We start from the raw sequence: 23,907 nt of genomic DNA, 5'->3' as shown, positions 1-23,907 counted from the left end.
AAATTAAGGTCCAAAGCCTACTAGAGTAACATACAACCCTGAATAGATATTACAAATTTTGGACTTTCTATGAACCAAAACATTAAATCGACACCAGCTATAATGTAGGTTTCATGTACAATGTACGTCAATTTTTTTTTTTTTTTTTAATATTTGCTATACTAAACCTTTGTTGTGATAATCCACACCCCTTTGGATAAATCTCACTTAAAAAAAAAAATGGCAAAAAGTCACATTTTCGTGTGTATTCCAGTACGGACAACATTTTGCTACTTTTTGACAATAGAAAACTGGCATAGAGGAAATGTTAAAGTTTCCAGTATCTGAATACTTCTATTCATCATGCATTATTTCATAAGCAGGGTAAAAGCTTTGGGCTCTTTTCTGACTTTTCTTCTCTCATTTACTTCATGTCTTTTCTGACTAAGTTCAGGCTAGTTGGAATATCATTGTGAGCACTCGCCACAAGTGGTTTTACATTTGTGATATTTGGGTAGTGATATTTTGTTAATTCACTTATTCTCTTGGGCAGGTAACTCTGTAGTACTGAAACTGTCACAGACTTGCTCTCATACTGCAGGCCTTCTGCAAACACTTCTTCCCCTCCATTTGGATAACGTAAGTGTGGCTCTGAATTTCAATGATGCCCTATATACTAGTATAAGTTAAGGTTATAATCAGAACGTACAGCAAGTTGTTATCCTGACAACCTAACTCCCTATGTATCCTCATCCCCAGGGCCGGACTGGGACTAAAATTCAGCCCTGGCATTTGAAGTTACACAGGCCCACTTGTCACATGGTGACTGTATAATATCTTTGTACACTTGTAGGCAGGACCGGTTTTAGGCAAAGTGGGGCCCTACGCCTAGGCAAAGTTTAAAATGGGGCCCCAAATGCTAACATATTGCACATCACACAAAAGCATTTCGGTTGTATTTGCATGCGCTGAGTTCAGGCCGCTAAATAAGTTTGATCGTCCATACTGAAGTTGTTCAACGCTTGTTTCCCGGCCTCTTTCCACCGTCTGAGAAAGAATGATGGGACAGAACGATCACTAACAGATCACCATACAGTGTCATGTTATCAGCAGCACATCTACAGTTTACGCTGGCGATGTGCTGCTGAGAACAATGTTTTTGCCGGAACAAAAATCAATCTGAATATGCAGCATTTTACTTGTTTAGTAAAATACACCCCATTGTCCTCCATATATTATAATGTGCACCACAGTCCTCCATATAGTATAATACACTCCCTATAGTCCTCCATATATTAAAATTCATTGCTCAGTCCTCCACAGAGCATAATACACTCCTCATAGTGCTCCATATAGTATAATGCACCTCTATAGTCATCCATGTAGTACAATTCACTTCCCATAGTATAATGCACCCCATAGTTCTTCATATAGTATAACGTATTCCCCATAGTCCTCGATACAGTATAATGCAGCCCACATACAGTATAATGCAGCCACCACCCTACAGAGTATAATGCAGCCACCCCAGAGTATAATGTACCCCCCATAGAATATAATGCAGCCCCCCATAGAGTATGATGAAATCACCCCTCATAGAATATAAATATAATACAGCCCCCCATAGAATTTAATGTAGCCCCGAATAGAATAGAATACAGCCCACCTCCCCATAGAATATAATGCAGCCCCATCAGAGTATGATGCAATCATCCCTCATAAAATCTAATACAGCCCCCCATAGAATATAATACAGCCCACCTCCCCATAATATATAATGCAGCCCCCCATAGAATATAAGACAGCCTCCCCCATAGAATATAATATACCCCCATAGTATATAACACAGCCCCCCCTACAGAATATAATATACCCCCGCTATAGTATATAACACAGCCACATAGTATATAACACGGCCTCCCCCATAGAATATAATATACCCCCTATAGTATATAGCACAACTTGCATAGTATATAGCACAGCCTGCATAATATAGCACAGCCCGCGTAGTAGTATACAGCACAGCCCACACAGTGGTATATACAGCACAGCCCACACAGTGCAATATACAGCACAGCCCACACAGTGCTATATACAGCACAGCCCACAGAGTGCTATATACAGCACAGCCCACACAGTGCTATATACAGCACAGCCCACACAGGGGTATATACAGCACAGCCCACACAGGGGTATATACAGCACAGCCCACACAGGGGTATATATAGCACAACCCACACAGGGGTATATACAGCACAACCCACACAGGGGTATATACAGCACAACCCACACAGGGGTATATACAGCACAGCCCACATCTCATCTCTCCCCCACCAACCCCCCCGATAATGGCCCCACAGTCCAGTTAAAAAAAAAAAAAACACTCTCCTCACCTTTCCTTTTGCCCGCGCTGCTCCCTGCTCCTGTCTCGGCGGCTGCAGTCTGCCCAGGACACAGCAGGTGCGCGATGATATATTTATAAAAAAATTATAACATTTCACTGCTTCTATATTTTAATAGAATTTTAACATTAGCAAAGGCAATGGTTCTGATCTGCAGAACAAAGTTGTTGACAGATCATTCTCACTACACGGTGAACACCATAAAAACAAAACCCAAGCAAAAATGTCAGAATTGCACTTCTTTTTTTCCTTTCTTCATTCCACTGTTATGGTTTCCAATGGCAAGGAAACATCAGAAGCATAGAATAAACGGACAAGCTCTCGGGTGATGGAAACTAGAGCTGACCGCGATGCTAAACCTACACACCACACTAGAAGTAGCCAGGGGGCATTCCTGCGTTGTCTCTAGATGCCGCGCGCCAGCCGGAGAACTAACTACCCCTGGTAGAAGAAAACACAGTCCTGGCTTGCCTCCAGAGAATGTCCCCACAGGAGATAGCAGCCCCCCACATATAATAACGGTGAGAGCAGATGAAAAGACACACATAGTATGAAAGCAGATTTAGCACAGAGAGGCCCGCTAACTAAATAGCAGAAAGATACAACAGAGGACTTCGCGGTCAGCTGCAAAACCCTTCAAAACACCATCCTGAAATTACCTTAACTCATGTGACAACTCATGACACCGGAGTGGTAATTTCAGCCCAACAAGAGCTTCCAGCTGCAGAGATTCACATAAGTGCAAACTGGACAAAACATACAAAAATAGACTTAAGGACTAAAGTGTCCAACTTAGCTGAGCAGAAAACTGGGAGCAGGAACATGCAACAGAATCACTCTGGATACATTGATGGCCAGCATTAGAATGACTGAGGAGCAAGGTTAAATAGGATACTCCCACATCCTGATAGGAACAGGTGAACTGAGAAGGCAAAGCTTGCAGGACACCAGTACCACAAGAGACCACCGGGGGAGCCCACGAACCGAATCACAACAGTACCCCCCCCTTAAGGAGGGGGCACCGAACCCTCACAAGAACCACCAGGGCGATCTGGATGAGCCCTATGAAAGGCACGGACCAAATCAGAAGCATGAACATCAGAAGCTGTAACCCAAGAATTATCCTCTTGACCGTAGCCCTTCCATTTCACCAGATATTGAAGTCTCCGCCTGGAAACACGGGAGTCCAAGATTTTCTCCACCACGTACTCCAATTCACCCTCAACCAGCACAGGAGCAGGAGGCTCAACAGAAGGCACAAGTGGTACCTCATACCTCCGCAATAATGACCGATGGAAGACATTATGGATAGCAAAGGATGCTGGGAGGTCCAAACGAAAAGACACAGGGTAAAGAATTTCCAAAATCCTATAAGGACCGATGAACCGAGGCTTAAACTTAGGAGAAGAGACCCTCATAGGGACAAAACGGGAGGACAACCACACCAAGTCCCCAACACGAAGACGAGGACCAACACGACGATGGCGATTAGCAAAACGTTGAGTCCTCTCCTGGGACAACTCCAAATTGTCCACCACCTGCCCCCAAATACGATGCAACCTATCCACCATGGTATCCACTCCAGGACAATCCGAAGACTCCACCTGACCAGATGAAAAACGAGGATGGAACCCTGAATTGCAAAAGAAAGGGGAGACCAAAGTGGCAGAACTGGCCCGATTATTAAGGGCAAACTCAGCCAACGGCAAAAAGGAGACCCAGTCATCCTGATCAGCAGACACGAAACACCTCAAATAAGTCTCCAAGGTCTGATTAGTACGTTCCGTCTGGCCATTTGTCTGGGGATGAAATGCAGACGAAAAAGACAAATCAATGCCCATCCTGGCACAAAACGCCCGCCAAAATCTGGACACAAACTGGGATCCCCTGTCGGAAACGATATTCTCCGGAATACCATGCAGCCGAACCACATTCTGAAAAAACAGGGGCACCAACTCAGATGAGGAAAGCAGCTTGGGCAAGGGCACCAAATGAACCATCTTAGAAAAGCGGTCACACACCACCCAAATGACGGACATCTTCTGAGAAACAGGGAGATCAGAAATAAAATCCATAGAGATGTGTGTCCAAGGCCTCTTAGGAACAGGCAAGGGCAACAACAACCCACTAGCCCGAGAACAACAAGGCTTGGCCCGAGCACAAACATCGCAAGACTGCACAAAAGTACGCACGTCCCGAGACAGGGAAGGCCACCAGAAGGACCTAGCCACCAAATCTCTGGTACCAAAAATTCCCGGATGACCTGCCAACGCAGAAGAATGAACCTCCGAGATGACTCTATTGGTCCACTCATCCGGCACAAACAATCTACCAGACGGACAACGATCAGGCCGATCCGCCTGAAACTCTTGTAAAGCACGTCGCAGGTCTGGGAAGACAGCAGACAATATCACCCCATCCTTAAGTATACCCGTAGGTTTAGAATCACCAGGGGAATCAGGTTCAAAACTCCTAGAAAGGGCATCCGCCTTCACATTCTTAGTACCTGGCAGATATGAAACCACAAAATTAAACCGGGAGAAAAACAACGACCAGCGCGCCTGTCTAGGATTCAGACGTCTGGCCGACTCAAGATAAATCAAATTTTTGTGATCAGTCAAGACCACCACCTGATGTTTAGCACCCTCAAGCCAATGACGCCACTCCTCGAATGCCCACTTCATCGCCAAAAGCTCCCGATTACCGACGTCATAATTTCGCTCGGCGGGCGAAAATTTTCGAGAAAAGAACGCACAAGGTCTCATCACTGAACAATCAGAACTTTTCTGCGACAAAACCGCCCCCGCTCCGATCTCGGAAGCATCAACCTCCACCTGAAAAGGAAGAGAGACATCAGGCTGGCGCAACACCGGAGCAGAAGAAAAACGGCGCTTAAGCTCCCGAAAGGCCTCCACAGCAGCAGGAGACCAATCTGCAACATCAGCACCCTTTTTAGTCAAATCAGTCAAAGGCCTGACAACGCTAGAAAAACCAGTTATGAATCGACGATAAAAGTTAGCAAAGCCCAAAAATTTCTGAAGGCCCTTAAGAGAAGTCGGTTGCGTCCAGTCACAAATAGCCCGAACCTTCACAGGATCCATCTCAATAGAAGAGGGGGAAAAAATGTACCCCCAAAAAGAAATCTTCTGAACTCCAAAAACACACTTTGTTAAAGGTTCAAACAGAGAATTGGTCCGCAAAACCTGAAAAACCCTCCTAACTTGTTGAACATGAGATTCCCAGTCATCCGAAAAAATCAAGATATCGTCCAAATACACAATCATAAATTTATCCAGATATTCACGGAAAATATTGTGCATAAAAGACTGAAAGACCGAAGGGGCATTTGACAGACCAAAAGGCATCACCAAATACTCAAAATGGCCCTCGGGCGTATTAAATGCGGTTTTCCACTCATCCCCCTGCTTAATTCGCACCAAATTATACGCACCGCGAAGATCAATCTTAGAGAACCACTTCGCCCCCTCAATGCGAGCAAATAAATCTGTCAGCAATGGCAAAGGATACTGATACTTGACTGTGATCTTATTCAAGAGTCTATAATCAATACAAGGTCTCAAAGAACCATCGCTTTTAGCTACGAAAAAGAACCCCGCTCCAAGAGGAGACGAAGAAGGACGAATATGTCCCTTTTCCAAGGACTCCCTAATATACTCTCGCATGGCAGCATGTTCAGGTACAGACAGATTGAATAGACGACCCTTAGGAAATTTACTGCCAGGGATCAAATCTATGGCGCAATCGCAATCTCTGTGAGGAGGAAGAGAATTAAGAGTAGATTCCTCAAAAACCTCACGATAATCAGACAAAAACTCAGGAATTTCAGAGGGAATAGATGAAGCAATGGAGACCAAAGATGTGTCCCCATGATTTCCCTGACATCCCCAGCTTAGTACAGACATTGTTTTCCAGTCAAGGACTGGGTTATGAGTTTGCAACCATGGCAATCCCAGCACCAACACATCATGTAGATTATACAGTACAAGGAAGCGAATCACCTCTTGATGGTCTGGAGTCATACGCATAGTCACTTGTGTCCAGTATTGTGGTTTATTACTAGCCAATGGTGTAGAATCAATACCCTTTAAAGGTATAGGAACTTCCAGAGGCTCTAGATCAAACCCACAGCGCCTGGCAAAGGACCAATCCATAAGACTCAAAGCGGCGCCAGAATCCACATACGCATCCGCAACAATAGAAGATAACGAACAAATTAGAGTTACAGACAAAATAAACTTGGACTGCAAAGTGCCAATAGCAGAGGATTTATCAACTTTCTTTGTTCGTTTAGAGCATGCTGATATAACATGAGTAGAATTTCCACAATAGAAGCACAAATGATTTTTGCGCCTATAAATCTGTCGTTCGCTTCTGGACAGAAAGCTATCACATTGCATACTCTGTGGTGCCTCTTCAGAAGACACCGCCAACTGGTGCACAGGTTTGCGTTCCCGTAAACGCCGATCAATCTGAATTGCCATTGTCATGGACTCATTCAGACCAGTAGGCGCAGGAAACCCCACCATGACGTCTTTTACAGCATCAGAGAGACCTTCTCTGAAAATTGCCGCCAGAGCGCACTCATTCCACTGAGTAAGCACAGACCATTTTCGAAATTTTTGGCAATATATTTCGGCTTCATCTTGCCCCTGAGAGAGGGCTATTAGGGCTTTCTCAGCCTGAATCTCCAAATTTGGTTCCTCATAAAGCAACCCCAAAGCCAGAAAAAACGCATCCACATTGAGCAACGCAGGATCCCCTGGTGCCAATGAAAATGCCCAATTTTGGGGGTCACCCCGCAGTAAAGAAATAACAATTTTTACTTGCTGGGCAGGATCTCCAGCAGAATGAGATCTCAGCGAAAGAAACAATTTACAATTGTATTTAAAATTTAGAAAACAAGATCGATCTCCAGAAAAAAACTCCGGTATAGGAATTTTAGGTTCAGACCGAGGAGCATGTAACAAAAAATCTTGTATATTCTGAACTTTAGAGGCAAGATTATTCAAATTGGTAGCCAGACTCTGGGGATCCATATTTCAACAGATAAAAGTCTGAGCCATTCAGGGGTTAAGAGGAGAGGAAAACAGGAGACTGCAATTAGAGCTGGAGTGCAACTTCAGAGGAAGGAAAAAAAAAAAAAGGTTTCACACAGTTCCTTTTCTCTCCTGCTTCAGCCTATAGATTAAACATTTGGGCTGGCCATACTGTTATGGTTTCCAATGGCAAGGAAACATCAGAAGCATAGAATAAACGGACAAGCTCTCGGGTGATGGAAACTAGAGCTGACCGCGATGCTAAACCTACACACCACACTAGAAGTAGCCAGGGGGCATTCCTGCGTTGTCTCTAGATGCCGCGTGCCAGCCGGAGAACTAACTACCCCTGGTAGAAGAAAACACAGTCCTGGCTTGCCTCCAGAGAATGTCCCCACAGGAGATAGCAGCCCCCCACATATAATAACGGTGAGAGCAGATGAAAAGACACACATAGTATGAAAGCAGATTTAGCACAGAGAGGCCCGCTAACTAAATAGCAGAAAGATACAACAGAGGACTTCGCGGTCAGCTGCAAAACCCTTCAAAACACCATCCTGAAATTACCTTAACTCATGTGACAACTCATGACACCAGAGTGGTAATTTCAGCCCAACAAGAGCTTCCAGCTGCAGAGATTCACATAAGTGCAAACTGGACAAAACATACAAAAATAGACTTAAGGACTAAAGTGTCCAACTTAGCTGAGCAGAAAACTGGGAGCAGGAACATGCAACAGAATCACTCTGGATACATTGATGGCCAGCATTAGAATGACTGAGGAGCAAGGTTAAATAGGATACTCCCACATCCTGATAGGAACAGGTGAACTGAGAAAGCAAAGCTTGCAGGACACAAGTACCACAAGAGACCACCGGGGGAGCCCACGAACCGAATCACAACATTCCACCTTGCAAGATCTTCTCCAACCAACCCAGCCACTCACCCTCTCACCACCCTGTTCATCTTGCAAGAAACATGCCTTCATATGGCAAGGTCAATGGAAAAATAAGTTACGGGTCTTTGCTTCTTGGTCCCAATTTTGTATCTTTTTTGGCATTCTTCATTTTCAGTCTGCCTGCTTATAGTGGGAATACACCTTTTTATTTGGTTAATGCATTATGAGCCTGACGTTACAGGTCTTCAGTGTTTCTAGCCCACCTAGGTTCTCATGACATTTATTGTTCTCTGCTCTGGCCTTGTGTAATACATGTCAAATATTTTATTTATTGATTTCAGAACTGTTACCAGCTCCTATCCGGACAACACATTGAACTACTGGAAATTCTGGAGCACAAATTTGACCATGTCTTCTATATAGGTATTTGTTTGCATATGAAATACGATTCGGCAAATCTAATATACTAAAATGAAATGCAGAATAAGATGGTTACTAAAGACACGCCTAGTGTGATGGCAGTTAAATTTCCATTCTACATTTCAGGAGATAGGGCTTTAGTCATCTAACATGTATGGTCTTTATGTTGTAGGTGACAGTATGACGGGTCGGCAGGTGATGCAAGCGGCAGCCAAACATATGACACCTGTATCTTTGGTCCTTGGAGGAAAAAACCCTTGCTATGTGGACAAAACGTGTGACCTTGCAGTGGCTGCTCGTAGGATTGCATGGGCCCGGTTTGTTAATGCAGGCCAAAACTCACTGGCTCCAGATTATGTTCTGTGTGCTGTGGATGTCCAAGATTCTCTAATCCATGAGTTGGAAATATGCATCCATGAATTCTACGGGAAAAATCCTCAAGATTCCCTGCACTATGGGCGCATGGCAAGTTTAGACCAATATAGAAGAGTGAAGGATTTTCTATCCTGTGGTCAGGTGGTCCTTGGGGGACAGACTGATGAGAGCGAGCGATATATTGGTAAGGACTAGGTTGCGACATTAAATGTAACTTTAAAAAGTCCGTGAATTCTAAATCCATAACATTCCCTTGTACACTTGTGGCAAATATGGCCAAAGGGCAGGAAATCAAATGTAATCAGCAGTGGTCCTGCGGCTGTTTTAAAATGGAGAGTTCGCCTTAAGTGCATAGACACAGGTAAGATGCACTACTTTGGTCAGCCTTTATCCACAGCCCTACCTCAGTAAAAAGTGATTTAACTTCCCACTGCACAAGCTAGTAAGAAAAATCGTTGAGAAGTGCATGGTAAACGTATGTGTGAACACATGCTGATGCCTCATTAGAGATGAGCAGAAAGACTCTAAGGGTACATGACCACAATCAGTAATTGCTGTGGGTTTGATGCTGCATATTTATGTAGTGCCCAGCTGTTACAGCATAGTGGATGGGATTTCTAGAAATCCCAATGTCCACTATGCGTCTATAGTTGCCTGTGGCTCACCCACGGACACTGACATGCAACATGTCTTTAAGACCGCAGCATGTCAATTGCCCTTGTGGAGACTAGCGTCTTCGCAAGAGACATTTCATCTAGAGAATGTATTGGATGCTGTGAATCCGTACGGTTCAGTGAACACATGTAGATTTACCTGCGTTCAATAGAAGGCAGCTATTTGGATGCAGCGAACATACACTGCATCCAAAACGCTGCTAGTTCTGGATTGTGGGCATCCGGCCTAAGAACTCTGCTCCAATGGCCACTTTATCTGTGACCTCTGGACCAGAGCTGTGCAAAACTCTTACTACTTGCAGCCTCTATGATATAGCTTCTAATTGGCGTTCTCCACATCATTACATTGCGATGTACGCTTGAGGTCAAGGGGGGACTACAGATGAGATCGGAACAGGTGCTGGGGATGACAAATGTGGGAGGAAGTTCATAAGGCTCTGGTTCACCAGCCATGGACTACTGGCAGGACAAGGGTCCCGAAAATCTATATACTCAACTCTAGCCTCATTGAATGGGCCAAATACATTTTCACTCAATCCAAAGTGTGTGCTTGTGGAACCGAATAAGGCTCGGTCTGCTCCAGAAGAACACTTTAGGCAGGGTGGATAGATATCTGGGCATCATACACATATGATATGACCCTGTTATAGATATTTGGAATGAATAGAAGTTGAAAAATGCACTTCAACTACATAATCATGATGTGCAAATCCACCCTTTTTAAAGGTATTTTCTAGAAAATAAAGACACTGGGGCTACAACTTGTGAACGCAACCTTAAAGGAGGTCTAGATTAAAATATAATACATAGATTAAAATATACTACCTAGATTAAAATATACCACCTAAAGAGCAGTTGCCTATTTGTCAACATTGTTGTTTTTTTGTTTGTTTTTTTTCACCCACAAAACCATTATTTAGTCATTATGAAAAATTTGGTATTGTTGCCTTTTTTTTTTGTAATCCTGAGTTATCTTCTCTGTAAAGAATAAAAAGGGGACAAAAACCTATTCTATTATTTAGCTCCAACAGTTCTGAGTGATGTAAAAGAGTCAGAACCTGTTATGAAACAAGAAATTCTTGGTCCGATCCTCCCCATCTTGACCGTAGACTCTTTGGAACAGGCAATCCAGTTCATCAACCAGAGAGATCGGCCCCTAGCTGTGTATGTTTACTCTAACGACGCACAGGTAAGACGTAAGAGTAGTTGTATGAAATGCGATGCAAATAGAATCTGCATATCTACTGTAGATTGTATGCGATCTGCGACATGGTTTTGCTGTGGATGTCACTCATTGCAATATGTATTCTTGAATTTTTTTTTTTTTTTTAAAGGGAACCTGTTATGTTGAAAATGGGAGGGAGCAGATCAGAATGATATACATTTTTGTGGGAAAAGTTTCAGTTAAACGCTGAAAGAATGAACACACAGAGGTAGCTGTCAATCACTGAGCTGGAGCATACAAACGCCAGGTATTTCAATGAATGAAATACTAGTTGGACCTCAGTCAGACGTCCGTGTTGCGCTCACATGTTTTTCTTGGATAGAACATGTGCCCATTATAGTCTGGTGCTGTTCACATGGCCAGGTTTTGGTTTTTTTTACAGTGTTTTGTGTTGTGGTTTTTTTTTTTTTTTAAATCCAAAATGCTGATAACACACACTTTTTCCACATACACCCCAAAAAAAAAAAAAAAATAATGGATGTCTGATTAAGGTCTTATAATAATGAATCTTTTCCAGCAAACCTATATATCATTCTGTTCAGCTTCTTTCTCTATACCCTGCAGTCCACAGATCAGGCTGCATGTAAGTCACCGGTTCCCTTGTAAGTCTGGTTCCACAGCATATTTTATATGCTACATGCAAATCCAGCCTTGGTCATAAATTTCTCTCTCATTTACATAAAAACTCTGTTTTATGGAGCTAGAAGAAATCCATAAATCTGCTGCAAAAACTCCATTCAGATTAAGTGGACTTTCAGCCGATTCAACAAATTTCTGGCAGTCTGGCCTGAATTTTAGCTTGCGTGTCTAAACCCGACCTTGGTCAGTCGTGACTAGAGATGAGCTTCCTGGATCACGCCGGTCGATCAGTTGTTCGGCACCGCAGCTGCATGTATCGCGGCTGTGTCAATGTCTCATGGAGAGCCTGTTTGTTGGGCTCTCCATTCATGTGATGTGACTGTCACACAGCTGCGACACCTACAGCTGCGGCGCTGATCGGCCGGCACGATCCAGGAAGCCGAGTTCCCTCTGCAACTTACTCAAATAAGAGGGAACCCGAGCAAATTGACTCATCTCTAGTCGTGACCTAAGTAACAAAATGAACTTATACTCTGCTGTAAGTAAAAAGCAATAGTGAATATAAATCACATGGGGAACTTAGTAAACACCTGTTTTTAATTTAAAAAAAAAAAACGTAAAAGCCATCCCATGGCCAAGTTGTACTCAATCGTGACAGCCCTAACCTCTAATATTAAAACATTTACCATGTGTCAAAAATTACCTCAGTGTGAATAAGGGCCGAGCTGGACTGGGACCAGACTACGGACACCCAGCAATGGGAAGCTATATAAACGCAAGGCCCAGCTGAAAGAAATAGAGGCCACCCTCTTGTATGCATGGAGTGCAAGAAACTAAAGCAAAACCAAAAGAAATGAGCTGGAGTATAAGTTGGTATACATCAGGGGTGTCAAACTGCATTCCTCGAGGGCCTCAAACCATGCGGGTTTTCAGGATTTCCTTAGCATTGCACAAGGTGCTGGAATCATTCTCTGCAGGTGATTAAACTATCACCTGTGCAATACAAGGAAATCCTGAAAACATGACCTGTTTGCGGCCCTCGAGGAATGCAGTTTGACACCCCTGGTATACATGCAACGTGTAGGAGCCATTAAACAGACAAAACCTGAGATAGAAACAAAACAAACATATACCCTGCTATAAGTAAAAAGCAATAGTGCATATAAATAACACAGGGTACTTAGTAAAGACGGTTTCAAATTGTAAATGTGACTGTCTCCCCACCTTGATATGTAGACGAGCGCAGGATCTGCTGTTTATAGACATGTGCCTATCGTACCAGATCAGTGCATGTTGCTGAGGTTTTTTTTATTTTATTTTTTTCTTCTCCTATTTTGCACACACTGGTGTGCACACTGATAGCTGTCTAAGCTGCAAAGGCTGGGGTACAATGTAACTGCTTCATAAAGGTTACTGTACCATTAGCAATGAATTATAAATGGCCTGTTTATTAATGGCGGTACATCCATTAACAAAAGGCAAGCAATTTGCAATTAATTTCTAGTTAAGTGGCTGCGCTGACCTTGGCCTAATTAATCTGTGTTTAGCCGATCTCAGATCGGTTTCCACTCTGCCGTGGTGTCAATTGTCCATCTCTAATTGTTAGTGAAATTCAACTTTTCTTTTTATTATTATTCTTTTTCAGAATTCCACTATTTTTGAGGGTCCTCTGGTGTTCTAATATGCAAAAAAAAAATAAAAAATAATGCTTGGGTAACGCAAGTTGATTTTGCTAAGTAAAATTTATGGGTGGGAAAATACACTAAAACTATAGCCAGATCCATTTTGCAGTGTCAAAAATCAACACCATGGTGCAGACTGTTATTCTGCTTTAAGGAGTCTGTTACCCACAAAATGTTGGTTATTCTAACTATACAGTCATACAGGGGATTTCACCCTTATAAACAATTATACAAACCCTGTACCTGCTGATGGTGCTTCTGAAAATAACTTTTTTTAATCCATATGATATAAATAAGGGGGCTTCAGTGCACTCATGATGTAGTCATCTGATGGGTGCACCTTTACACTATCTCCATTTACATTTTGGGGGGCTTCTCTCACTTGTGGCTGACAGTTCTCTCTCCAAGAGCAAATGCTGCCCCACATGTGCGCATACGCGCGGATACTGGCTGCATCGGCCATATTCTTCTACCTGGCTCTCTGTGGGGGACATTAGCTATACTTCCTGGTGTATGTATGAGTGGCATCAGCAAAGAGGAACCAGGAAGAAGGAGCTCAGACACTGTGTTCCGGGGAGTTAAAATTCAACAGGCCTAAGGCCGGCGTCACACTAGGCGTATGAAAATATGGTCCGTTTTTTATGGCCGTAATACGCAGTAATTGTCCCAAAACACTGTTCCGTATTCAATGCGAGGATACGATTTTTACGCACAAATTTATCCGCGGGTTATCCTTATGGCTTCCGTGCGGCGTTTTTTTCTCGCAGGCTTGCAAAATGGACATATCATGGATCCATCGGCCCAAATATTCTAAAAAACATATATACAGTGTGTGTGTGTGTGTGTGTGTGTGTGTCTCTCTCTCTTTCTCCTGTGTGTGTATATGTGTGTGTGTGTATGTGTGTGTATATATGTGTATATATATATATATATATATATATATATATATATATATATATATATATATATATATATATATATATTTTCAGTGCTAGATAGCTTAAAAGCCGGTAATACAATTGCCGGCTTTTGCTATCTCCTTCACAAACCTGACAGGATATGAGACATGGTTTACATACAGTAAACCATCTCATATCCCTTCTTTTATTACATATTCCTCTTTACTAATGTAAGAAGTGTCTTTGTGTCAAATTTGGGGGCTGTAGCTATTAAATTAAAGGGTTAAATCCCGGAAAAAATTGGCGTGGGCTCCCGCACAATTTTCTCTGCCAGAGCGGGAAAGCCAGTGACTGAGGGCAGATATTAATAGCCTAGAGAGGGACCATGGTTATAGGACCCCCCCCCCCCCGGCTAAAAACATCTGCCCCCAGCCACCCCGGAAAAGGCACATCTGGAAGATGCGCCTATTCTGGCACTTAGCCTCTCTCTTCCCACTCCCGTGTAGCGGTGGGTGTCATGATGTGTACTTTTGCCCTGTCCTGTATTTGAATAATATGCCATTTGATGTATGTAACTGTTCTCTGGTTTCTATTAGCTGTAATTTATGTATTTTCTTGTGCTGGGAGTCACCTGTAACAATGTCTCCTTCCCCCAATACTTGCAGCCCTAAGCTTTAATGTAATTAAGCTTTGTCAACTAGTGAAGGAATAGCCATTCTTCCTCACAGCAGGTGGCTAGTCAAATGTACATACTACATAGACTAAGCGGAGCCGACCAGCATAGAATCTTCTGGTGGACCCAACCATTGAACAGAAGGTGTGACCCCTACCCCCCTTCATGGGCGGATCCCAGGAGCTCAGACAATCCATTCTTATTTTTGAGATCAGATGTGAGTTGATCCTAAAAGGAGAAGGAGTGGGGATTCTTAGCTGAGGCAAGACCCCAAGTCCATCTGTGACTGCGGAAGCGAACGGGGCGAGACTTGAGCTGAGGACATATCTCGTCATTCGTGAGATTGTTTTGGGATCTGTTGGACTCGTGGAAGGACTATTGCTTTGTTAGCTGGCACAAGGATTATCGGGAGGTGCCCCCGTATCTGTTCTGTGGGACTCGTGGAAGGACTATTATTTCGTTTATCGGGTGCGGGATTACTGGAAAGCACCTCCAGATCTGTTTCTTTACTTGGACTTATTGTGGACTTCTCGTGAACTTGAAGGACTTTATGGATATTTGATGTTGTACGCTCCCTGCTTTAATAAATCTCGTTGGATCGTCCCTCGGCCTGTTGTCCCTTCCTGCTCTGCCGTACACCCCGTCACAGTGGGATATGGGGTAATGAAGGGTTAATGTCACCTTGCTATTGTAAGGTGACATTAAGCCAGGTTAATAATGGAGAGGCATCAATTATGACACCTATCCATTATTAATCCAATAGTATGAAATGGTTAATAAAACACACACACATTATTAAAAAGTATTTTAATTAAAGACACATGGTGTTTTAATATTTTATTATACTCTTAATCCACCTGAAGACCCTTGTCACCTGAAATAAAGTTAAAAAAACAAACAACAATATTCCATACCTTCCGTCACTCAGTCTTGTCCCACGCTGTAAATCCATCTGAAGGGGTTAAATCATTTTACACACGGGAGCTCGGCTAATGCAGCTGTGCTCCTGACTGTAAAACTTGGTGAATGAATGGAATGCAGGGGAATGTACTGTAGTTACCTCGAGTCGCGGTGATGCGCCCTCTGCTGGATGAACTCATATGAACTCGAGCCTGGGAACTTTTCAGAATATTTTCCCACGCTCGAGTTCATATGAGTTCATCCAGCAGGGGGCGCATCACCGCGACTCGAGGTAACTACAGTACGTTCACCTGCATTCCATTCATTCACCAAGTTTTACAGCCAGGGGCGGCTGCATTAGCAGAGCTCCTGGGTGTAAAATGATTTAACCACTTCAGATGGATTTACAGCGTGGGACAAGACTGAATGACGGAAGGTATGGAATATTGTTGTTTGTTTTTTTAACTTTATTTCAGGTGACAAGGGTCTTCAGGTGGATTAAGAGTATAATAAAATATTAAAACACCATGTGTCTTTATTTCATTAAAATACTTTTTAATAATGTGTGTGTTTTATTAACCATTTCATACTATTGGATTAATAATGGATAGGTGTCATAATTGACGCCTCTCCATTATTAACCTGGCTTAATGTCACCTTACAATAGCAATGTGACATTAACCCTTCATTACCCCATATCCCACCTTTACACGGGCGTGGGAAGAGAGAGGCTAAGTGCCAGAATAGGCGCATCTTCCAGATGTGCCTTTTCTGGGGTGGCTGGGGGCAGATGGTTTTTAGCCAGGGGGGGTCCTATAACCATGGTCCCTCTCTAGGCTATTAATATCTGCCCTCAGTCACTGGCTTTCCCACTTTGGCGGAGAAAATTGTGCAGGAGCCCACGCCAATTTTTTCCGGGATTTAACCCTTTAATAGCTAGAGACGCCAAATTTTACACAGACACTTGTTACATTAGTAAACATGAATATGTAATAAAAGAAGGGATATTGAATTGGTTTACTGTATGTAAACCATGTCTCATATCCTGTCGGGTTTGTGAAGGAGATAGGAAAAGCCGGCAATTGAATTACCGGCTTTTCTGCTATCTAGCGCTGAATTAAATATAAATATATATGTGTCTCACTGTTATATTCTATTCTGTCAGTGTGATTTTACTGTACACCGCACTGAATTACCGGCTTCTCTATAGAACACCGCTGCGTATTTCTCACAAGTCACACGCATGGTCCGTGTGTAATCCGTAATTTTCTTGTCCCCATAGTTTCATTGGCGGATTTTTTGCGCAATATGCTTACAAACGCAGCATGCTGCGATTTTCTACTCCAGTAACATACCGTATATTATGGATGCGTAATATACGTCAGATAGGAGCTGTCCCATAGAGAATCATTGGGCCGTGTGCAATGCGTATTTTCTGGACGTATTTTCTGCGCTCATACGTCCGTAAAACTCGCTAGTGTGATGCCGGCCTAATCCTTCCCTTCCCCACATCATCAGCTGGGAGGCGACTATGTACATTAGACTGTCCATCAAAAAGAAGAAAAGTAGGTAGCACTCACCAATCTTTAAAATTCTATCCTTTATACGGGACGGTAGAAGCGCTATACCAGCGCGAAACTGCCGTCGTCAGCACCTGCACACTCCTGCCCTCACACTCCCAGGCCATGATGATTTTTTATCGTGACTGAATTAAGGATGGAATTTTAATGATCGGTGAGTGCTACCTACTTTTCTTCTGTTTGATGGACAGTATTCACGTTCTTTTCTGAGGAGCACCCAAGATCCTAAGGCACAGCTTTAATCTGTATTGCACTCAAGGCGCACAGATCCAGTGAGGCCGGCGGTGCTGTCTGCCTTTTGCACTTGACACGGTGAATATACATTAGACTGTCGGCTAACTTGTCTGTTTGGGGGCTTTAGCCTTTACAGGAGTCGAGAGGATACATAAGTTGCTAGAACATATTGTAATCCTCCTCCTTCTGTTTTAGTCCATAATTTACAATTTGATGCCATAAGACAGGGATGTTTAACTCAAATGCACAATAGGCCAAAATAGAAAATGTAGACAGTCGAAGGCCACCATTGATATTTATTGAAAACCTGTCTATAATTGGTGTTCCTTCTCGCCAAATATAACAATAAACCTTTTTCATATGGAAACAAAATTGACTTTCTTTTGCTAAAACATTGAATCTGGAATAAGCAAAGATTAAGTGATGGAGAACCTCAATACTGCAGGAGAAGTTAGGGTAGTGGGAATGGTAGATGAACATATACATGGGAATGCAAAAGGTGTGGTGACTCTCGCATGAAGTGGAGAACATCAGAAGAAGGGAAGTGGAAAACATCAGAAGCATATAAACCACACCAACTATTCAGTTAATGGTGGGGAGTGAACAAAAAGGGTAAGATCTCAATACATAAGGAAAGCATAACAATGTACAAAAAAAAAATAGAATATACATGAGATGTATGGGAGAGCACAAGGGGAGTGCGTGCTGAAGGAGGGAGAAGAGGAAGGGACGCGTCCGGCTAAGGTGAATGTTGGTCAGGAGGTGCGTCATGTTACTACATGGTGTTTAGTATACAGTGCGAGATCGGAAATGCGGGATTTGTAGTATTAGCTGTGTATGCGCTGTCTACTGGCGGGCCAGCTCTAGTAGACATATGGTATCTTCTGTCCCAAACATAATTACACTGCTGGCTAGATTTGACCCTCGCGCCTGAGTTTAACATCTATGCCATAAGAAATCGCTAAGATTAACATTATTAAGCCTCATAAGCTGATCTTTGTATTTACCATATGTCCCTCTGAATCCAGGTGATTTCAGAAGTTTTGTACAAAACCTCTAGTGGAAGCTTCTGTGCTAATGACAGTATGGTCCACAGTCTGTACACCAGATTACCCTGTGGAGGGGTAGGTGAGTACACACCTTTAACATTGCTACAATAAGTCTACATTCCCACACTGAGTTTTTGATGCATTTCTCATCTATTGGGTTGTGTATGTTGTGTTTTTTTTTTTTTTTTTAAATCTGATTTTAGTCGCGTTTTATATTTAACTGCTTTGTTTTTGATGTTTCCTAGTATTTGGCTTTGAAATAACTGATAGTCATATGAGGAATCTGTGTTTGGTGCATTCCCACTGCGGAAACTCGCTAAACACACATGCATTTTTTTTTTTTGACCTGCAGATTTTCAGCATCTAATGCAATTCTATGGGGAGAGTCCAAACACAAAAATCTGTGTACTCGCAGGAGAAATTTACATTTTGCTAATTTAAAAAATGCACCACAGGTCAGTTTACACAGCGTTGCTGTGGGGTTTATTTTTTTTCAGCAGTGAAAATATGCGGTGTCAAAAAACTCAAGGGCAACCTTATGCCTCATTCATAGAGGGTAATTTTTTTCTAAGGCAAATAGACTAATTTTCATCCACGTTTGATAATGAGCCAAAGAGGGGAAAAAAAACCTAAAAAAAATTTGCATATCTTCTATAAATTTGATTAAAAAAAAAACCTGACAGCACGCGGATTCTTAAAAATCCCTAGACTTAAATCATTTTGATCTGTGACTCAGATCAAAAGTGAATACGCAATCAGGGTTGTCAACCATCCAGAAATTCCATGACGAAAATGTAGCACTTTTTTTTGCTTTGTTCAGGTTTTGTTTTTTTTGTTTTTTTTATATATAAGTTGAAGGAATTTATACCAATTGTGTTGACTGTAATTATCATCAGACTCATGGGCTGTAGACATCACTTATAACCATAATTTATTTTGGTTTTCTAATGTGTCCTTAAAAAGTATTGTTGTTTTTATTTATTTATTTTTTTACGCACCGGTGTCCTTTTGAAAAGCCAGTAATTCATGTGCTGCATACAGTAACCTGTCACTCTGTGATTTTAGAATAGATATATACACATAGGATAGGTAGCTATACAGATGTCAGTGACAAACACACACACACAAAAAAAAAATAAATATATATATGCTTTCTGGCTGATGTTTTGGTCACTTTTGAATGTTAGTTGTGCTATCACACTTGTGGTAGAGACGGACTCTACAACCCACACAAGTGGCTCAGGTAGTGCAGCTCATCCAGGATGGCACATCAATGCGAGCTGCGGCAAGAAGTCTTGCTGTGTCTGTCAGCATAGTGTCCAGAGGCTGGAAGCGCTACCAGGAGACAGGCCAGTATACCAGGAGATGTGGAGGGGGCCGTAGGAGGGCAGCGACCGCTACCTCATCCTTTGTGCAAGGAGGAATAGGAGGTGCACTGCCAGAGCCCTGAAAAATGACCTCCAGCGGGCCACAAATGTGCATGTGTCTGCAAAAACGGTTAGAAACCGACTCCATGAGGATGGTCTGAGTGCCTGACGTCCGCAGATGGGGGTTGTTGTCACAGCCCAACACTGTGCAGGAAGCTTGGCATTTGCCACAGAACACCAGGATTGGCAAATTCGCCATTGGCGCCCTGTGCTCTTCACAGATGAAAGCAGGTTCACTCTGAGCACATGTGACAGACGTGACAGTCTGGAGATGCCGTGGAGAGTGACCTGCTGCCTGCAACATCCTTCAGCATGACCAGTTTGGCAGTGGGTCAGAAATGGTGTGGCATTTCTTTGGAGGGCCTCACAGCCCTCCATGCCATTAGCTACCGAGATGAGATCCTCAGACCCCCTTGTGAGACCATATGCTGTTGCAGTTGGCCCTGGGTTCCTGCTAAGGCAGGACAATGCCGGACCTCATGTGGCTGGAGTGTCAACAGTTCCTGCAAGATGAAGGCATTGAAGCTAAGGACTGGACCGCCTGTTCCCTAGACCTGAATCCGATTGAACACATCTGGGACATCATGTCTTGCACCATCCACCGTCACGTTGCACCACAGACTGTCCAGGAGTTGGCGGATGCTTTAGTCCAGGTCTGGGAGGAGATCCCTCAGACCATCCGCTGACTCATCAGGAGCATGCCCAGGCGTTGTAGGGAGGTCATACAGGCACGTGGAGGCCACATACACTACTGAGCATCATTTCCTTGTCTTGAGGCATTTCCACTGAAGTTGGATCAGCCTCTAACTTCATTTTCATTTTCCACTTTGATTTTGAGCATCATTCCAACTCCAGACCTCCGTGGGATATAAGTTGTGATTTACGTTGATCATTTTTAGGTTTCATTGTTCTCAACACATTCCACTATGTAATGAATAAAGATTTACAACTGGGAAAAAAAAAAAAAATATATATATATATAATTTTTTACATGGATGGAAGAAAAGCCTACAATTCAGCAGCCGCGTAGTGTAAAGGAGATGGTTTGCATACAGTAAATACAAATAGAATAGTTAGATATTCAGATGTCTGTGACAAATACAATTAGTACGGTGTGTGCAGTTTACTGTACATTTAATTAATAGAAGATTATTTTTCTGAAAAAAATGGCGTAACCAGCAGAGGGAAAGCCGACGGCTGGGGGGGCGATGTTTATTGCCTGAGAAGGAGGTAATACCCGTGGAGCTTCCCAGGCTATTTAATATCAGTTCACAACTGCCTAGGCATGGATACTGCCCCCCCCCCCCCCCAGCCCTAAAAGCATCAGTTCTCAGCTGGTGAATATTCATTCCCTTTAGTAGCAGCACATGTGACTGCCCGGTAGCTGCAGGAAGGCTCCGGCTGACACTGTGCTTGCTGTTTAAAGAGCAATGAATACTCATACTCATTGCTCTACGCGCGCACAGTCCCGCTGTGCAAAGCCGTGAGTATTCTAGCAGCTGCCCTTTTGCTTGCAAGCAGTGCATGACGTCCCTGCCATGCTTACAAACATAAAGCAGCTGCTGGCACCGGAACAAGATGCTGCGAGGGTGCGCCGGGAAAGTAAGTATAATGGTTTGTTTTTTAAATGTTTTCTGATGGGGCCATGCATACCAGAATACAATTAAAGATAAATTAATATTCATTGCTCTCCACGCCCATGGATGGCGAATGCAGTGAATATTCATTTCTCTTTAGCAGTGGGCACTGGCGCTGCTCTGCTGATACCACTCCCCCACCTCCCCACCACAGCTAGAGGCGGTACATCTGGACTGTAAGATGCATCCCCCATTTTCCTCCACATTTTTGCAATAAAAAGTGTGTCTTATAGTCCGAAAAATACGGTATCTACCTTTTCTATGTGTATATATCTATTCTATTCTAACCTGTCCTTTTACTGTACACGGCAGATGAATTGCTGGCTTTTATGCTATCTAATAAATATAATTTGTTTTGATGAATATTTCCTTCAAAAACTATTTGTAAATGACAGAGAAATTCTCTATGTAAATGTTTAAATCGCACTGCATTCGGATGCTAGGTGTGAAAAATCAGATTGTAGTAACATGACACTTGGATTACACTCGTGTGACTCTCGGCAGGGAGACTCGGACTGATTTTATTTATTTTTTATTTTTTCATATGTTTAGTGTGGCTCCGGCCTAAAGCCAGAATTTTGCTCTCTTATTAGCAGGTACTATAAGAAATGTATCCATGTTTTCACAAGTTAGTCTAATTAAATTGCCATATTTCATTGTTGGGGTCATTTGTGCAACATTTTGTTGATCATCTTTTAAAGGGGTTGTCCATTACATTTCATTCCAGTAAAAATGGACCCATGAAGGTTCTAATATAGATAAAAACCTTGCTCATCTACTGGCACCAGCTGCTCTCCCACATTGCCACTGATGTCCCCTGGTTTCTTCCTCTGGTGAGGGTGTTAGGTGGCTGAAGTGTCATGTTCCATCCCAAATGGAGAAAGCTAGGAAATTGGCGGTTTAGGCCAGCTACTGTCTTAACCGAGGAGGATGGGATTATTGTTTAGAAAATGGGCCGTTTTTAAATAAATCTAGTTGACAAATGCTTTTTAAAATGATTTTGTAATTATTTGATACATTAAGAGTTGCTCACTAAGGGCCAGGTCACACTAGTGTATAACATGGCCGACTGCTATGCGTTCGATATACGCTGAGAAGGGTAATGAAGGAGATGAATAACTTTCTCTGTCTATGCTGTGCTGCGATCCTCTCATGGCAGACAATCTGAGCACTGACGCTCGGCTCGCGCTTGCCGAATAGTTGTAGCCGAGGGTCATTAGCATATCTCTCCTATCAGATGCCATTCAGTGGTCTGTTTCCAGCCTAATGGACACTCCCTTATTTACTGCTCTATGGCCATCATAAAACTGCACACTAGCCTCTTGGCCCAGCATAGTTCCTCCAATTGCAGCGCTGTCTCCAGTCATGTGATATTTCATGTGACATCTGAAGCCAATCAACTCCACTGTTCTGCAGCAGCCATGTGACATAATGGTGCCGGGCCAGGAGCAAACTAAACGTGATTTTTTTTTTTTTTTTAACGATGGGCAGAGGAGCTGTTGAGTTTCCAGTAGTGGACAATCCCTTTAAACTGTGACTTGTTATTGATTGCCTTAATTTTAGTTTCCATTTGTTGCTTATGATTTGTTTAGGGAACAGTGGTGTAGGCATCTATGGTGGCAAGTTCAGCTTTGACGCCTTCTCTCACAGCCGTGCCTGTCTACTGCGCAGCACTGCCATTGAATGTGTGACTTACCTGCGCTACCCTCCATACGCTGAGAAGCAGCTACGTCTCATGCAGTGGGCCACATCCCTCTCCAGAACAAGCAGCTGGTGCCACATCTTGTAAAAGACTTTTATAGCCCACCTTTATCTAAAGGCTGCATTCAGTGTCCTATGTAGGCATGTGAATGTTACTGCTTTTCAATGTATAATGTCAGTCCTTTACCCGTATTGATTATTGGCAATGTGTCTGTGGCATAAATGATTTTAATCGGTGTCAAAGCTCCGTACACATGCATGGGGAAAAGCAAACCACATCGCTGTGTATCTTTCACTGATCTGCTTTGGCTCTTTGTGCTCGTTACTTATTGGGCCTGTAGAATAAAATGTTAAAGGATTTTGTATTTTGCTTATGTACTATTAAATAATGTATTTTAATTAAACTATTTATATGATCTCATCAACTCTGAGTTCTGATATTGTCCCCATGTATTAACGTGAAAACAGTCAGACCCCCCCCCCCCCATGTGTCAAAATGGTTTAAGAAAGACTCCA

The 23,907-nt window shown here is 42.9% G+C and overlaps 1 protein-coding gene across 4 annotated transcripts in view; it reads left to right on the top strand.

Moving 5' to 3' along the window:
* LOC143815938 (aldehyde dehydrogenase family 3 member B1-like) overlaps window positions 1–23,812 on the top strand; it is a 33,731-nt gene extending 9,919 nt beyond the window's left edge. For 3 of the 4 annotated variants that reach the window (XM_077295774.1, XM_077295759.1, XM_077295765.1), the window contains exons 6-11: window positions 533–618; window positions 8,678–8,759; window positions 8,929–9,315; window positions 10,828–10,994; window positions 18,606–18,705; window positions 23,283–23,812. In XM_077295774.1, coding sequence (XP_077151889.1) covers window positions 533–618; window positions 8,678–8,759; window positions 8,929–9,315; window positions 10,828–10,994; window positions 18,606–18,705; window positions 23,283–23,479 — 1,019 coding nt within the window. In that variant the 3' untranslated portion in view covers window positions 23,480–23,812. The remainder of the gene's footprint in view (window positions 1–532; window positions 619–8,677; window positions 8,760–8,928; window positions 9,316–10,827; window positions 10,995–18,605; window positions 18,706–23,282) is intronic. The other variant, XM_077295783.1, reaches the window with a different exon arrangement.
* The last annotated feature ends 95 nt before the right edge of the window (window positions 23,813–23,907 follow it).

The sequence above is a fragment of the Ranitomeya variabilis genome, chromosome 1, assembly GCF_051348905.1.
Source record: "Ranitomeya variabilis isolate aRanVar5 chromosome 1, aRanVar5.hap1, whole genome shotgun sequence".
Classification (NCBI taxonomy): Eukaryota; Metazoa; Chordata; class Amphibia; order Anura; family Dendrobatidae; genus Ranitomeya; species Ranitomeya variabilis.
The sequence above is the reverse complement of the archived record's forward strand: the minus strand, read 5'-3'. Positions and strand labels throughout refer to the sequence as shown.